The 18,986-nt window shown below is 42.7% G+C and overlaps 1 protein-coding gene across 2 annotated transcripts in view; it reads right to left on the bottom strand.

Moving 5' to 3' along the window:
- The window catches only part of CASTOR2 (cytosolic arginine sensor for mTORC1 subunit 2), a 158,718-nt gene that overhangs the window by 73,980 nt on the left and 65,752 nt on the right, over window positions 1–18,986 (bottom strand). For both annotated transcript variants that reach the window (XM_084651101.1, XM_084651102.1), the window contains exon 2: window positions 4,142–4,212. In XM_084651101.1, coding sequence (XP_084507227.1) covers window positions 4,142–4,212 — 71 coding nt within the window. The remainder of the gene's footprint in view (window positions 1–4,141; window positions 4,213–18,986) is intronic.

Below are 18,986 nucleotides of genomic sequence, written 5' to 3'. Positions count from 1 at the left end.
CTGGAATTGCAGGGGCGATCAGGGGCCAAAACACCTTTCCTCAGTCTCCGACTGGTTAGGCATCCACAGCAATTTGCCTGGGGAGTGAGTCACGCTTTGTGGATTATTGCAATATGAGTCTCCTTAAATACCATTTAGATGTAATAGCTGATACAGAATGCAGTTACCCACTTGCTTGGAGAAACTAGCCACAGGCAAAATATTCAAATATAGAGAAAGAGAAAATGTGTGTGTGGACGGATGGATAAATACAAGATTGTCTCGACTAAAATGTCATTATAATTATCCTCCTTATACCACCACCACTTAATCCATTGTCCTTGAACCCCAAATGTTATAGAGGATGCAATGTTAGTAGGACAGTCATCGGCAGATATGCACATGTATGCAAACCAGGAAAGGAGCAATATGCCTGAGAAGGGGAAATTAAGTCCAAATCATCAAATCAGAAAGAACTGCTACTTGAATGTGGTGGCACTGTCTGACTCACCAAGGTGTCCTGGGGCAATACTGACTCATGAACCTACCTGAAGACAAGGGTCTGTCTAGACTGAGGATTTACTCTGATTACATCATTGGTATAGTTACTCTAGTGCAACTCCTATTGTAGACAAGCAAAACTGCTATTTTGACTTTACCCCAGTTTCAAACAAGGGTAATTTTCACTGGTGTAAACGGAAACTTTGCCTACCTAGACTAGGGGTTGCACTGGTGCAATTACAGCGCCTGGGCTGTGGCCACCAATGGCTGGAATTGGGCCAAATCCTCAGTGTAGACAAGGCCAAAGAACCATTCCCATATGCCACATATGCAGCCCTGGCGATGGCCATGTCATCGATTGCAGCAAATTTAGAAACCCAGCATGGTTTAGTGATTATGGCTCTAGACTGGGACTCAGGACACCGGGGCTCTCTTCCTTGCTCCGACATTGACATGCTCGATGATCTTTAGCACATCTCTTCCTCTCCTCACCCTTGGTCTGTCTCTCCCATTAGACTAAAGTTTTTCAGGGACAAGGACTATATGCTACTCTGCTGAGGGTCAAATCTCAGTTGGGGTCACCACAATACAAACACTACAGAACATTCAGAGGAAACACATTCTGAATCAGTACCAATGAACATCTGCTCCAGAAACACAAACATAGGCATTACATTCTTCCTATCAGGGAACAGAACTGTAGCATGTGACCTGCATCTTCCATCAAAACCAAATCTCTCATGAACACTTTACAGACCAGGGAATACTTAATGAAATTATTTAAACCAACAATTTACAATAGAGGAATACAATCAAGAAAACTGTGATCTATTCATGACTGCTCTTATAAAAAGGGTGTAATTCACTGAAATAATCATTTACTACAAATTATTAATCTATCACTAATAATGACGGCATGCAATTTAATTTTTCCTCCTAATGCTTTGATTCTTAAGTCATAGGCACTCACAAAAACTACTAAATATTATGGTGGCATTGGTAGCAACTCCATAGTTATAAGTTTTGTAGAGAAATAAACTCCTGTTTCACACTTTAATGACTGAATTTAGTCTGAAAACTTGCAAAATGAGTAACCTTTAAGTGCAACCGCAAAGAGCAGCTGTTAAAAAATATTAATAATAGCAGTGCTACACTTCCTCTTTCTACCACTTAAATAACACTGCTGCAAATAAAAACATCTCAAAATGATAAACACCATTACAAACTATTTCCACTTACAAAGCCAAACCATTCCCTCAATTAAGCAACTGTCCAACACCACACGCTTAAAACAACTACAGCTCGCAAACACGCTTTTGGCAACCCAGGGCTGATGAAACATTCCGAACAGTGAGAAAACATCCACTTCTGCCCCGTTCACATGGTCAGAGTGGAAGGCAGCACATTTTGTGTGGCAGGAGGTAGCGTGTGTATCATGGGTGGCAGAGACGGAGAAGGTGACATTATGATTGCAAGGGTTGAGCGAGCCGTTAACTAGCTATTTCTTGGCTTTTTATAGGTGGAGAGGTTATAAAATATTTATCTTTGAGTACTTCTTTTGATTTGGGGGCTCAGGGCAATAAGGAGGAGCAAGATCTGATATGCTCATGGGGAGCAGATGATGAACTACCTCAGTGGGTAACATGCAGGTAACTGTAGTCTTCTGTGATGTGGTGTATAAACCCCATATCAATCGAGCCGGGGTTAACGAGAGCCTGAGAGCTGCGTTAGCTCTGCCTTGTTACACCTGCAGGGTGCCTCAGGCTCAGGGAGGAGTTCAAAGGAAGCAATCCAGTCAGTGCAGTTGGGAGTTGTCGTCCCAAGAGAGGTGGGTCCGGAGTTTTCTCTCTGTGGGAAGGGCCTGAGAGAAGCCAGGTGGAGGGAGAAGTTAATATGGACACAGGGCGCATCTACACAGCATTTTGGAGTGAACAGGAGTGTCATAAATATAAAGGGAAGGGTAAACACCTTTAAAATCCCTCCTGGCCTTTCACCTGTAAAGGGTTAAGAAGCTAGGCTAACCTCGCTGGCACCTGAGAAAAATGACCAATGAGGAGACAAGATACTTTCAAAGCTGGAGGGGGGGAGAAACAAAGGTTCTCGCTGTATGTTGCTTTTGCCGGGACCAGAGCAGGAATGCAGGTCAGAACTCTTGTAAAGGGCTAATAAGCAATCTAGTTAGATATGCGTTAGATTCTGTTTTGTTTAAATGGCTGATAAAATAAGTTGTGCTAAATGGAATGTATATTCCTGTTTTTGTGACTTTTTGTAACTTAAGGTTTTGCCTAGAGGGATTCTCTATGTTTTGAATATGATTACCTGTAAGGTATTTATCCTCCTGATTTTACAAGAGGTGATTCTTTTACTTTTTCTTCTATTAAAATTCTTCTTTTAAGAACCTGATTGCATTTTCATTGTTCTTAAGATCCAAGGGTTTGGGTCTGTGTTCACCTATGCAAATTGGTGAGGATTTTTATCAAGCCTTCCCCAGGAAAGGGTTTGGGAGGATTTGGGAGGGTAAAGACGTTTCCAAGCGGGCTCGTTCCCTGTTATATATTTGTTAGACGCTTGGTGGTGGCAGCAATAAAGTCCAAGGGCAAAAGGTAAAATAGTTTGTACCTTGGGGAAGTTTTAACCTAAGCTGGTAAAAATAAGCTTAGGGGTTTTTCATGCAGATCCCCACATCTGTACCCTAGAGTTCAGAGTGGGGAAGGAACCTTGACAGGGAGCAAGCCTCTCAGTCCAGGTTGACAGACTGAGGCTGGCAGGGCTCACACTAGTGCTCTCAAAATAGCTGTGTACGCAGTGATTTGACATAGCGGGTTGGGCTCTACAGCCAAAAGGAGGGGAGTGGTCTTCAGAGCCCGAGTTCCAGTCTGAGCTGCAACTTCAGGGCGCTGTCTACAGAGTTGTTTTTACAGCAGTAGTGCGAACCCTGCTAGCCTGACTCTGTGGATCCATGCTTGGGGGGCTCACCTCAAAACACTTTGTAGGGTTACCGTAAATGCTGGAGCCTGGGGTGAGCAGATTTGGCTTAGTTTGCATTTTCATTTGGCTTACTCCTGGGAGGAGCCCTATGAGACACTGCTCTAGAAGAAGAGTGAGATTGAAGAGGAGCCCAGGAAGGGTGGAAGACATTGTGCTGATTCCTGCTGTTTTGTCAGACATTATTTGTCTGGGACACAGATACCCGTGAAGGTATTGAACTCGAATGTGACCTGGCTGCAGAGCCAAGCCACCGCTGTAGCAGACAACAGAAGAACCGAGCAGGAGAGTGGGGCAGAGCTGATGAAATGCCATGTCACACCATGAGGGGGTGCTGCATTTCCAGAAGTCCACCACCGCTTTGTATGTGGTGGTTTTCTGGTTCACCCCCGCCCCTCAAAAAAGCTCTCTAATATGCCGGGTTTTTTTTTTTTAAGTTGGCAACTTGAACTACAAATTATTCACATTCCATACGTGAAATGTCTTTTATAGTGGAGCAGTGGAGACCAGCTGCTTAAATGATCAAAGCATCTTTCATAACTGTTTCTGGTATTTGCAAACAGAACCGTTGTACGAACATTTCGGTTGATGGGCTGATCAGGAGAATGACAAAACTGTGAACACACATCCCTCTGCCCCCAGCTTGGAGTAGAAAGCAGCAGGTGCTGCGACTTACCTAGAAACCCCTCTTCATCCACAATGATCGTATAGTCCTCTGGCGTTTCTGTGAGACTGAAGAACTTGCACCTGCACAGGGGAACAGGACAGCAGCTCTATTAGCCAATGGACTGAGTGGAGTTATTTATGTTTGTTTGCAATGATACCCACAAAACTGCCTGCTCTCTTTGTAAGGAGTCAGTGTGCCCAGTCTATAGGGCCAGGGGTTCTATTCCTTGATCTTCCACTTACCTGTCAAGTGAACCATCATCTATCTATCCAAGATATAGCAGCTAAAAAGATCTTCTTTGTCCATTGATCTGACTATGTAACTCCCCTCTTTAAACCCTTCCAATGGCTCCCCCTTGTCCATGGCATCGTGTTCAAAATTTCTTGTTCTAGCCTTCACGGTTCTACATCCTGAAATGGACCTTTGAACCCCTCCACTCTGCTCCCATCTCGAGCCCTTTTCCACATTGCCCCATGCAGAATGCCCTCCCAATCCCATCTGCCAAGCCACTTTCCTTTCCCACATTCCAGGACCTCCTGTCGACGTGCTCTTCATCTATGATTCTCAGCACAACTAAGTCAATAACAGCAGCATTAAATCAAATAAAAGGACACAAATCCAAGACATTTCCTCCTCTGAATCACCCAGTGCATTCTATCTTCTCTGTGCCTCTCTTTTGACGCTGCGAGCCATCTGGGGCACAGCCTCTCTATTTTGCGCAGCACCAAACACATTGTCATCCCTAGCATAGTATATTAAATAGACAGAACTTTAGGGTCTGCCATTCTGGACACGTAAATGAAAAACAATTCAGCGTGTGCAATGAGATCACTCTCTCTCTCTCACACACACACACACCGGTCTCCAGACTCAAGGAGTTAATCCAGACATTATCTGATTGCTTCCCAGCAATGGCAGAAACACTTCATATTGCACTGCATTATTCAGATATGGGCCCACCTCCCACAGGAATCACAGTGTGGAGCAGCAGTACCATTCTCTCTCGCTGCACTGTCACTCATAAGGTCAGAAGGGACCATCGTGATCATCTAGTCTGACCTCCGGCACATTGCAAGCCACAGAACCTCACCCACCCACTGCTGAAATAGGCCCCTAACCTCTGGCTGAGTTACAACGTCCTCAAATCATGGGTTAAAGACTTCAAGTTACAGAGAATTCACCATTTACACTAGTTTAAACCTGCAAGTGACCTGTGCCCTATGCTGCAGAGGAAGGTGAAAAAACCCAAGGGTCTCTGCCAATCTGTCCCAGGGAAAAATTCCTTCTGACCCCAAATATAGGGGGAATTATTGGTCCGTATTTTAAATGGAAATAAAAAACATTTTTCAACCCGCTCTACGATATGAAAAACTGTCCCAGTATTTTCACAGACTTCGATATTGCCAGGTATGAATATTTGTGAACACACCCAGTAATCAAAAATACTGCATATTTTGAGTAATTTTAATTTCTCATGGAATATTCTGTACAGCCTTAACAAAAACTAGAGTGCTGGTTTTGCTAAGTTTCGCAAATACAGTGACAGATTCTGATGTCAGTAACACTAGTGTATACCTCAAGTAACTCCTTTGCTTTCACTGTCCACTGAAATCAGTAGTTAATCCAGTTTTAGGATGGCATAAATAGAGATCAAAATCTAGACCAATGTTTTAGTTTGAAATGTCCCAAATTATATTTTTTCAAGTAAAAAGAAAAGGAGTACTTGTGGCACCTTAGAGACTAACCAATTTATTTGAGCATGAGCTTTCGTGAGCTACAGCTCACTTCATCGGATGCTTGGAGTAGAAAGCAGCAGGTGCTGCGACTGAAACCTGTCATTTTTTCAAGTAGATTTTACACATCATAATCTTAAGTAATTTAGGCATAATATACATATACTACATACAAAAAATAAAACATTGTTTAGGTTGCAAAGTTAAATACTCAAAAGCTAGGAAATGCTAGATTTAAGATTGACCATGTTCATTAAGTTTGGCCAAGTTATTTCTACCCCCCTTAGTCATCCAACATCTGCACTGGAAAAGGCGTGACCCTTTGGGAAAAAAAGTATGTGATCATGTAATTAATGACTGTGTTGTAGTACATAGGCAGAAGGTGACAGAGTTAAGGATACACAAGCAACCTTAAATCTGGCATTTTCTAAATTCCACGTGCTTGACCTCTAGTCATTCAATAATGTTCTTTTAACATAGTTTTTAGTATGTAATTTCCTAGGGAAAAGGTACAAATTTTTTTCTTACGTAGAACCATATCGTGCTGCACCATCATAAGCAAAGATCTGAACCATGAATCTTCAGCACAGATTTCTACCACTTGAACTACAGAACTACATTAGCTGTCAGACAAAACACTCTTATCCCGGATAGGGATGTGTTGCTAAGTGGTCAGGGGGAGCTAGGCCCAACTACTCTCTCCCCACTTCCCTATGTGGTGCCCCCAGATGGAGGGATGGGTCACTGAAGGCATGTGCTGGTTTTGGTTTAGGGTAACCTGGCCCAGGTTTTCCCATGCAACAGCTGCTCTAGCAGTTCCTGGACATTTCCAGTGCAGCATCTGCAGCTGCTGCTTTGGATGGCGGCGGCAGCAGGTGTCCAGCCTTAGAATGTTCATGGTCAGTTATTATTCTGACAGGCTGCCAAAAAGTTTCCTAAGAAATGCAAGCAACTGAAAGGAAATGGTGATTTTCAAAAGTTTATTGCTCAGCAAAACTTGAAAGGAATTACGAGGGACAAAGAAAAGGCACTTCTCTAGCCCCACGGCTTTCCTCTGCCAAATTTCAAAGGTTATCTACTGCAACAATGGAGGTGATAGAATGTTTAATAAAAAAGAGTAACGTTTTATAAATGGAAAGTGTTAGCCTAACTATAGGTGCTGTTAACGGCTTCCCCTATAATTAGTAATCCTGAACGTATAAGGCCTCGTGCTCTCCTTTGTATCACCCCAGACTAGATTTATTGCCCTAAGGGAAAGAGTTGTCCCACAACATTGGATATCTATGAATTATCATCTCACAAGGATTTTTTATCTTGCTTATAAAGGAAACTTTTGATTTCTGGCAAAGCAAATTTATTACCATCCATAAAACAAGTTACAATGCATTATGACACCACCTAGCAAAACCAGAAAGAGTATATGCACACTCAAAGTACTATATATAAGAACACATGCATCCATTTTGCAGGTCAAGACCGTTCTTGTTGGAGTCAGTTTACAACAACTTGGGTTTATAGTTTTTTTTTTTAAATTCATTCATACAGTACTTCACATCTAAAGCTTAAATAAATGTTCTGCTTATATTCACTGTATCAATTTGATATGGATAAAATGTGTGGAACACCTGACTGGAGATCAGTTTTCTGTTTATCGACAGGATGGAGGTAACATGGGCAGAGAACAAACTTCCCTCACCTTCCCCCCGGCCTCTGTGACTCACCATGATCTGGAGGAAAAGACCTGGGATGAGAAGATACTAATTCAGTTTCCATTTTCTATTTAGTCCTTCACAGAGATTGCCAACTGGTGTCAATTGCAATATGGCCATCTTCCTGACTGGTCTGACACCAAATCAAGAGAAGAATTTGGTGGCCACTGAAGTAAGGCCACAGGTGACTAAACGACAACATATCTGCACGTGTCTATTCAGATCAGACCAATTTTGCTTTGTTTTGGTTCCATCTCTATTAATGATATGCTCCCAGTGCTACCATGCCCTATATCTGTGATATCAATACTTGTCATTACTATTTGAGTCATTCCAGTCTCTTGGTGACTTCTTGGCAGAAGGCAATACAGGGTGATGAGACTCTGAGACAAAAGGAGAATGAGGTAGGGAGGGAGGGGGAAGAGGGAGGAAGGGAGGAAAAAGGAAAGAGCCATAAAAGCAAACAAGTAACGTTAAGTGAAAATAAAGTCTGTTCCAAGAAAAGTTCAAATTCCAAACTTTCTTAGGGATTCTCTACATGGTGCTTTAGCCTGCACCAGAGGGGTATAAATTTTAGCCATGCCAGCATGTCACATGCTAACTAGCTTGCATGGACCCTGCTGGCACATTCTAAAAGTTCTCTAGTGCACGTTAACATAGTCCTGTTACAAGCAGTACCACATTAACTAGGGAACTTTTAGTGAGTGTCCTCAGGGTCCACACAGGCCAGTTCTACATGTTAGTGCGGATTAAGATTTGCTGGTGCTTTGCTACCCCACAGGCCTCCTGGACATGTGCATGTTGAATACATAGAAGAGATAGTCGTAAGGCAGGAAAAGTTTCACACACAGTGGAAGTGCTTTCTGGGGGAGTTTTGCTCTTGAGTTCATAGAATATCAGGGTTGGAAGGGACCTCAGGAGGTCATCTAGTCCAACCTCTTGCTCAAAGCAGGACCAATTCCCAATTTTAGCCCCACATCCCTAAATGGCCCCCTTTACTGTTAGTTTTTTAATTCAGAAATCCAAGTTGCCCAGATGTAACACACACGAGCGGGATCCAGGATTAGGACAGAGTTGACTTCCTCTCCAGACTAAGCCATATGGCATTTTATTAACAGATCAGCCTCTGCAAAGGAGGTTGAACTCACAGTCCTGGGTTTAGCAGGCCAGTGCTCAAACCACACCGCTATCCCTCCCCCCTAAGTTCTCTCTAATGCAAACACACAAATATTGTCTGCTCCACTAATCAATTGAACAGACACATGGCAGATGCCATTTTTTTGACATGTTTAAATAAAGTGATGATATTGAAAGAACAGGTCTAGCTGAAACCTGAACATTACCGGCCCTTACATCGTTCATCCTGTGGGTCACAATCTGACGTTTCCATATACCATATCCTAAACCCAACCCGCACCTCACAGCAAAGCCTCAAAGGGTCAGCAGCATACAGCAGTTACAATTAAAACATGTATCTTTTTTTACTCCTATTGAAGATATTACTAGTCTTGTGGTGTACAGTGCACATTCACGAAGCTCAAGCCTTGATACCTTCTCCGCCGGTACAAAGGGAAAAGGAAACTTTTGAATTGCAAACTCTGCCTGATAAATATTACACAGAGAAAACTTTTACCATCACAGTGGCAAAAGAAACCCAAAAGCTCTGCTTTAAATTAGATACTCTACAAATAGGATCTACATTAATTTTGAGTGTTATGTAAGCATTTTTACCCCTCAGAAGGCTCAGCTGACTGACTTTGCTTCATTTTGAGGCTCATCAGTGAAACAATGGACCCCTACACTGGATTCCACTCCTGCACAGTGACACATGCTGTGTTGTATATCATACATCCTCCACCCAATGTATACTGATAATCTTTCTTTCACCTTATACCAGTTCAGGAAGAACTGAAGAATAGCAGCATCCCTAAACATCACACTGAAGCCAACCAAGGAGAGGAAGTTACTCTTCATGGGCTGGAGTATCTCAGGCAATCAGTATCTCTAAGTGAGTGTGGAGAGAACACATTTAAGAGGGAATATTTTTAGTACACTAATAACCAAACCATATATAGATTCTTCTGGATTTTTGCCTTCTTCATGTTTCAGCACATTTCCACTTCAGCACTGTTTCTGGCTCTGACTGCCTGACAACAAATGTCTTTTTCCAGCAATACAGTAAACGTAGACCCATCTATTCTTAGGTTACATCACTGAATCTGTCCAACTTACTGTGTGTGGAAGCAGACGCAATACTGAAGCTTTAGGAAGGCGCACCTAGGGGCACAGCAGCATAATTTTGGTTCTCAAGCAGCACTTAGCCTTTGTGGGGGGAAAGAAAACCAAACCAAGCCTTCATGTTTATTGTCAGCCTTACTAACAGGTCTGTACCGGGAGCCTTCGTTTTGGGAGGTGTCCCCAAGATACTTGCTCTCCAGGCCTGCCCAGATCCAAAAGCGAGTAAGAAAGACTTGGCCAGTAGGATGAAACCTGGAATTAGAACACGACCAAAGTCCGCTGAATTCTATATGACATCAATGGTCTTTGGGTCAGGCCCGCCTAGGGGCACTGCTTTGGAAGCAGTGGGGCAGTCAAAAGATAAGTACAGAAGATGGCTGTAAGAGGAAGACATAAGTCCAGCCTTCTTGACTGGAAAGAAATGATGCTGCACATTTGTTGTCCGGGAAGAGCGAGATGGGGAGTAAAGCAGTTTGGTCTGTGGAAAACAGCATACATAGGATTAAGTGAGCGGCCAGCATCTCCACATATCAAAGACAGCAGACATGGGCGTGGCAGATCTGAATGGGAATGGAAGAGCAAGCAAGCAAGATCTGAGATGAACAATCAAGAAAGTGTTGTTTGTAGCAACTTCCAGTCTGTCTTCACGTATTCGCAACAGGGGATTTATAGGCATCTGTCTTTACATTATGATAAGACTACATCTTTTCCTGCAGGAAGAGAGTCTCATGCTAACCCTCTTGGCAATCACAAGCTTTTCACTGCTTTTAAAATAATGACAAGACGTGGATTCTAGCATGACATACTGTGAAACTTATTTAGAGCAGCAAAGAACACTTATGCTGTTAATACATTTTGACACATTTGTGTAACATGTTAAGTACTTTATACCATCTAATTACTATACTGTACAGTCAATGAAAATTGCAAAGAGCGAATTGATTAGCAGTCTCTAAATGCCATCTTTATTTGCTAGTCAAAACACTTAAGCTGCTTCGCTGGCGAGAGTAACAAAGAAAATGTGCAGCTCAACTAACTCCAGAGGCAAAAGAGGACCCTTCATGGAGGTATCAGTGGGAGCACACTCAGTTTGGGGCCTAAAGGTTGCAGGTTCACATCTCACCAGGTGTAGTTACTGATCCCCCAAACTCACGCTGCTGTGCGGTACCAGAAGGCTGCTACTCTGTTAAAAGGACCATCCATCAAAAGAAACACTGCATCAAATTCCCTTCTACAGTCCCCGTTGGCTGTCCAAGTGAAAATTAAAGATCTCATGGCACACCTAGGAAACGGTTGGAGAGGAGGGGCAGACTCTATGTTCTGGTTACAAGTCCCTCTCACATCCAAGGCTGTGGGAGGGCAGTTGCTGAACCTAAAACGGCTGCAACGTTTGCCGAGAGAGTCACTGCGATGACAGTAGCAAATTCATGACAAAAATTTCAACTTTTTTCCTAATGAATGGACAACACTACTACTAGTTATTTTCTGACATATCAAAGCAGGAATTTTCAAACAGGAATTAATTCAGGGAAGTTGCATAGTCTATTATGCAGGAGGCCAGGCTAGATGATCATAAGGGTCCCTTCTGACCTTAAAATCTAAGAATCTAGTAACAGATGCTCTTAAAGCACAGAAGTCAATGAGAACAACTGAGCTGGGACCGTCTCTTTGTACAGCACCTAGTGCAACGGGGTCCGCGACTAAGGCCCCTAGGCACTAGAGTAATACAAATAATAACAACTGATTGGAGGAATCAACACACAGCTCCAGTCATTCATGCCTGCAGATGGGGAAATATCTAAACCTTCACATAGGCTCCCACGTTACTGACAGCAGAGCAATAGGAATAGGACCTACATCACTGAGGCAGTGGAAACCTTAAGGGCAAATACAAAAAAAAAAAAAAGTTTGTATTACAATGTACAAAGCCTCGAAAGAAAGATGGAAAAACAGAAAAGATATTGATCTCATTTGTGAAGAGACCCTGCTAACCTACCAAACATGCAAATGTTTTAAAATGTCAACCTGGCTTGGACCCTAGTTAGTGTCACTAGATTAATATCAACCCTGGTTCAAGTCTCCAAGAAAACAATCCCATCTGATATGGACCACGCAAGCCCAGCCAAATCAAAAGAAATACTTATGCAAATGAAAGATTAAAGGTAGCTTGAAATGATTATGACAGGTAACTCTGATAAAATTTCCTTTTTTTATTTTGTAGCCAGACATAGTCAACCTAGACTTCCCAAGTTGGATGAGCACAACCTACAATGGTGGAAGAGTTCAACACCTATCTTGCAACATAACTACCAAACAATCTTCTCTTGGTCTTAACAATATGCTTATTTAGTTTAAGGCATGACACTGGTGAAGTCCAAATTATGGTGTTTTTGCCTCTCAAAGCAGAAGATCTGTTGTGTTGCTATTTTCCATTTCTTTGCCCCTGATGTGAAGCCAACAACGTGATCTTTTTTTCACTCACCACACCAGATTTTTTTTTACACATATCCACTAAAAGCAATTAGCAGGGAGAGTCTGAACATGCCACTCTGGCTTTTACCGGCTTCCTCCATCTTCCCTTCTGCCAGAAAATCTACCTCTCCTAAAATCACTTGGGGGATGGGGCGGAATATTCTTGCTATATTTGAGAGGAGAAATTGGAAGCCAAATTGAAGTCAAGTGCTAGCAAATATCTAGGAAATGAATACATTAAGTGAAAAAATAAACGTTCAGCATGCTCTGAGGTGAAACACAATATAAAGCTCACCTATTAAAGGAAAGGCATTTGCTAATCCCTGGAGCATCATAATGCTGTATGTACGAAGAACTTTAATTACACACAAAGAAAGGATGAGTGGTCTAAGGGTCCACCAGCGCTGGCTTCCTTAATTTTAAAGAAATCCATTATGCACGATATGAGCAAAAAGAAGTCTCCCACCACCACATGCCTGCCTACAGGCAAAATACCTGAAGTACTTACCGTGAGACACTGCACGGAACTTACATGCATTGCATCCTTAGGTGTTAACTGCATTCATCTCGCATTTGTCCATAGAATGCTGAAGGAGTTAAATGTACACAATTTCCCATGTAGTAAATGAAAACAATGCATTAAGTGGTGGTGTCTGGTTAGGCATGGACATGCTGGAGGCAACACATCATCTTTATCCATGTCTTGTCATGCAATAGAATGTATTGATCTGAAAAGTTTTCCCTACTGTTCCCCCCCATCACATACACTATTTCACATAGGCTCTGCTATGTGGTTTCTGCTGGGAACACCACCACTTACCACCCAGACTAGATCTACTAGAGATGGGCCAGAATCAAAACTCTGCATCTGAACTTCATGGATCAGGCACTTCTCCATTGTTTCTTAGGGCGAGTTGCTTGGCAGCCCTCTTCAACACTGTATGAGACAGACCACAGTAGTGCAGCCATGTCACTCCTCTGGTCTCATTTGCTATTCAGAGTCTGATTCTCAAGGGTAGTCTTCCAGTCAATAGGAGTCAAAGGTTCCCTCTACGGGTACAGAAGATACAGCTGGGTGAAATGTTGGCCTATCAAAGTTTATTTCTGAGAACAAAAATGTTTGTATTTTAAATTAAAATGTAGTTGAAACAAAATAAATTTTCATTTCAACTGACTCAAAATGAAGTAAAAATTTTGGGAAGGAAGGGAGGTTTCTCCCTTCCGAGCTTTGCCAGGGATGGGGTGGGAGGACAGAGGGTGAGGAAAAAGGAGAGAACAAAACCCCACTAAGCCAAAATCAGAAAAAAAAATTATTACATTTGAAACTTTTTTTTTTGTTGTTTTGAATTGAAATAACATTTTTCACTTAACCCAAAAATGTCTGGGAATGTTTTTCTATTTCTTTCAAAAATGCTCATGGAAGATACTTATTGTTTTTCAGCCAGCTCTAATTAGAAACACTCAGGACTTTGGAGGATCAACTAACCCGAGGGAGAAGCCTCAATGCTTAATCCCTCATTGTTCAGAAATTCATGTTCATCTCAGTTGTAACCTACAACAGGAAAACATTGCAGAGATCATGTGTTAGAATCTCATACAGAAGTGAGTTCTTCCACCAGTTGTAAAGCAAGAATTACCAAAACAACATATTGCATTTGGGTAAGAATTTGCTCAAGATGTAGGGAGGTCACAGAGTCTGTTTCTATCCTCATTTAGGACCATGAAAGCAGCACTCTTGAGTTCACAATGATTATATCAGGTTTCAGAGTAACAGCCGTGTTAGTCTGTATTCGCAAAAAGAAAAGGAGTACTTGTGGCACTTTAGAGACTAACCAATTTATTAGAGCATAAGCTTTCGTGAGCTACAGCTCACTTCCTCACATCTGAGGAAGTGAGCTGTAGCTCACGAAAGCTTATGCTCTAATAAATTGGTTAGTCTCTAAGGTGCCACAAGTACTCCTTTCCTTATTAATGATTATATCAGTGACTTTCATATAAATTCAATCAATGTCCAGGTTTTCCAAACCGCTAGTACCTGCTAAGCTTAACCTGGAATCAAGAAGTTATCTTGCTGGCTTACATGTCACCAACACCAATGATTCTGCAGCTGGACTGAGTTTAACAATTCTGTTGATGCTTTGAGAGCCATGAGAGAGCCCAGGGGCGCTGTCCCATGCATTTGGGAACCGCACTGCTAAGACAAGTGAAAACGGACACAAACTCACTTTGCCACTAACACAATACGCTGGGGGAGGGCAGATTTGTTGAGTAAGGTACACTTTCCTGACCACACTTTGAATGTACTAGTTTCATTGGGAGTAAACAACTTTAGAGTATAAATCTGAGCGGGGTTGCTTGGGATAGCAGAGGTTCCATCCAGTTGGTGGCAATGTTTATCCTGTGGGGGCCCCCCACAAAGCTCAATTCTGGGACCCCCTAACTGTGCGGAGAACACCATTTTGATCTACAATATTGAGTCCTCCATGCGGCGTGACCTCGCATGTACAGCGGATGTGAGGTCATGCCACATGGAGGACGTCATTTTGTAGCGCAAGGGTAAGGCATGTTCCAGCTCCACTACACCATGTCACCATATCAGGGGGCCCCCCTTGCAGGCTTGGGGCTCCCTTCGACAGCACAGGTTGCAGGTGCTCAGTGCTTCCAAGTCTATGTCCTAGGTTGCTGTTAATACAACCAACCGCCTTCTTTAGTGTGTGTTTAAAAGCAGATTGCTGAATGCTCCAAAGGCAGGGAACACAAAATGGAAGAGAATTACAAAGCCATTCATCTTCCACTGGCCCCACAAGCTTCAAGAGCTACTACATGCTGAAAGACATTAGTGTCTTTTGTGGTGGTTCTGCAGTAATTTTAGACTCACTTCGTCAAGCCGATGAGTGAGCAAAAAACTAAATGAACCATACAGCTAAGGCCACTAGACTATATGGGGAGTACGTGATTGAATGTTTGAAGGCAAACAGGGAATCCTGAGGGTAAATAATAAACTCTCCCTTCTACTCCAACAGCTTGATTTCTTATTTTGGTCACAATACACATTTGGCACCTCTGAGTTTTGTGGGGGGAATAATTGTTAGTTGAGCTCCCAACTGCCAAGAAATCAAAGTCTGTGGAGAGCTCTGATTAAAGGAGAAAGCGTACAAGCCTCTCTCACACCTCTGGATTTCTTGGTTCAATCAGCGCACAATACAAAACCACAGCACACAAGCAGATATGATTGGCAGCTGCTGCAGAGGGGAAGCCTAGCTCGGGAAAATTAAGGACAGCTTTAGGTCTTGATTGAGGTGAATTAGCAAAGTAGGCAGGGGAAGCTTACATAGTTAACTTGCTAGTTAAAGCTAGGCAATATGGGATAAGACTCTTGCCTTCAAGAACACTGGAACATGTGCCTCTCTCTCTATGCATTTTCCCTTAAAAATCAGTTCATCTGTTTTCAGTCAATGTTGCCCAAGTAATTTCCCTCAACACACAGACTGGGGAAGAAAAAAGACAAGAAAAAGAAATTAGTAAAGGCACCTCTCACATCTGCCCCAGCCTTAGCTCACATTCCTTAGCATCTTGATGGTAACACAGAGATCCATTCATGGCCCCCTCAGCTCCACAACCAACTCCCTCTCAATGCCAACACACAACTATCCACAACCAACACATTGTTTTCTCAGGATCTCCTACAAACACACAACCTTATCTCCAGGAACAGGGTATGTTACAGAGACACACCTTTCACTTGGAAAGGATACAATGCACTATTCTACCTAACATCACGGTCAGAGTCGGCGGAGTGCGATTTTTGAGGAATTAGAGATGTAGGCTGTAGAGGGAAGAAAGGAGACACTGAAGAGGAGTTTGTTGCGGAGATCAGAAGTTTCCCCATTTCTCTCACTGCCCAGTCTGTGACAGTTGCTATTAAGAGCTGTGAGGTGGCAGAGAGAGGCAAAGTTACCTGATCACTGGAACAGGTAGCTCTACTACGGAGAAGGCACATTGTCTATCTGGCACGACTCCTAAGACTCCCACTGAAATGTTGTATCATTTCAGCATTTCTGTACGGTCTGTTCTGATGGAAGCATTTTTGCCATTCTGGTCCTATTGAGCGGATGCTAGACTGTTACCATTGTATCGCTCTGCATTAAGACAACCTTCAAAAGGAAGAAAAGAAAAGCTTAAAGCTGTCTAGCCTCAGTTAAGTATTTAGCAAACATGCCATCCAAAGCCACCAGAGTTGACACAGGCACATTTGGCTGAAGCAGTCCCAGCAACTGGCCCAGATATGGAATATGGGATTATGTCCTGGGAGCCCTGCAATTTGTGCAGGCGCTGTTCTACACACACAGTTCATCTTGTGCTTTGTAACAAACCCTACATATGAAAGAGAGTTCTCCCAATATCGGGAAACTTCTGGAGCTTTTCCTTCTCTGCCAAACAAAGGACATGTGGCTGTGTAGAATGAACTGGTCTTAAAATTAGAGTTTGTTCAGGGCCCTGCATATAATGCATAACAATGCTAACCATGGTAGACCCAAGAAGCCAACTTGGAGTCTTAAGAACACTCTCCGTATCTCTTTGTATTTTGCCAACTGCTAAGCACAAATCAGGAACACTATTGTTGAGCTGCCTCCAGAAGAAAACTCCCCTGGCTTATCTACATTGCATTTGCTACTTAGGCAGCTTTGCTTCACTTTCACACTTCTGAAGCTAAGGCAAAAAATGAAGTGAATTGAAAGCCAAGCAGTTTAGCAAACCCCGTCATCATCAATTCACCTGTCTCTCCGGGTCAATGGGAAGCATAAGGGAAACCTCGACAGATTTGTGTTTGCCAAAGTTACAGGCTCTGAGGGAACGGAACGTGCTTATACTAATTTCAGCTTTTGGACAACACTGGGCTATAGAGCTATATATTCAGTGAAGGCTGAGCAGAGCACAAAAGGCAGGTTTTTATTCTGAGCTTTCCAACAGTTGGTGGAATTATCCACTGTTGCCACATTAGATAGACTTGGATGAGGTGTTACAGTAACTCAATTTACAAAGGTTTCAGAGTAGCAGCCGTGTTAGTCTGTATCCGCAAAAAGAAAAGGAGTACTTGTGGCACCTTAGAGACTAACCAATTTATTTGAGCCCTAGCTGTAGCTCACGAAAGCTCATGCTCAAATAAATTGGTTAGTCTCTAAGGTGCCACAAGTCCTCCTTTTCTTTTTTCAATTTACAAAATGCACCTTCAGAGAGAGAGAGAGAGAGAGCATGAGAGAGCAAGAGCGCAATACTAACATAAACTTAAACCAATATAAAAATTAAGTTTGAAGCACACACAGCAAATATATCAGATTTTGTGAAAGAACAATCTGAGGTATTTTTAAATGTGGTTTCATGAGCCATTTCACAGGCAGCCCTGAAAGGCTGTCTGATCGCTGAACACAACACTTGTGTTACAGTTTGCTCCGATTCCCATCACAAAACACTTCCCTAACAAAACAAAACACAACAAATCTGAAACGACCCTTCGCCACCATAAATGAGTAAAGGGCACAAGCAACTGGTGACTTCTTTTACAGAATTGTGCCTTTAACATGAGCCCCAGAAACAATACTACTAGCATGTTTCTGAATTATACGAAATGTGAGTTACGCTCCTCCTATCGTTCTATCTTAACCTTTTGCTCAAGAGCACCCTCCACACCTTATGTAAGCTGCTGCCATAGTTGCTACCGGTCAGTTTTTTGCAGAGCTGGTTAAGAAATGTCAACAAGTTTTGTAATCCAGCGCGACACTACTGGGACATTACAGCTGTGTATTCACCTTAAAATGAAATACCTGGCACTGCACACTGCCACACCAAAACCCAATCAGAGCAACTAACTGCTCAGTTTCTAAGTCAGAAGATCCACGCTACAATTCAAAATACTGGACCTACAGCTTTCCCTATAGCAGCAGACATGTCTCACCCACTGCGAACATCCATTCTGTCCCACTGACGTTACAACATTGGTAGCCTGAAGGCAGACAGGCCATGGATGTATTAACCACCATATCAGCTAGACTTGCTCCAAGCACACATACTATATACCTTCATTTATCTACTTCTCTACCTATACCTGTACACGTACACACCTAGAGACTTTTCAAGAAACAAGCAATCAGGGAAGGGGGGAGACTTTCAATAAAAACTAAACAGTATTGCACATTAAATGCCCTCTCCGCCTGCTGATGCAAATGGTAAATATGGACTCTAGGACCGGACACCTAAGTCCCTTAGGTCCCTCTTAAAGCCACTGCCCTAGACCCTCATTTGTCCAATACCCGCACTCTGGGCTGAACTCCCCCAACTGACATGACTGCCACAGGCTCAGTGCTGAACTCCCACTCACTTCTATGCCCATGAGGTCACATGCACCTTGCAGAGTCAGTTCCAAAAGACTGTGTGCTTGGGAGAAGCGTTTTTAGGAATAATATGACGAAGTCCACTACTCCATACATGAATTGTAAACAAGCCGTTGCTGACAAGCCCGCCCTAGTCAATCCGTATGCCACTAATTATAATTGCTGCCTTATTCCACTATCCTTCTGCCATAAAATAAAGATGCATTATATAGTTACTCATAAATCATCAGCATCCTTTGTGTATTTGGGGGCTTCACAGGGAAAAGGCTTGTGTCTGTGCACATTACAGCTGGAAGGTAAACAGACAAAAAGC

Source organism: Lepidochelys olivacea (assembly GCF_965140295.1).
Source record: "Lepidochelys olivacea isolate rLepOli2 genome assembly, chromosome: 17".
NCBI classification, from domain to species: Eukaryota; Metazoa; Chordata; order Testudines; family Cheloniidae; genus Lepidochelys; species Lepidochelys olivacea.
The sequence above is the reverse complement of the archived record's forward strand: the minus strand, read 5'-3'. Positions and strand labels throughout refer to the sequence as shown.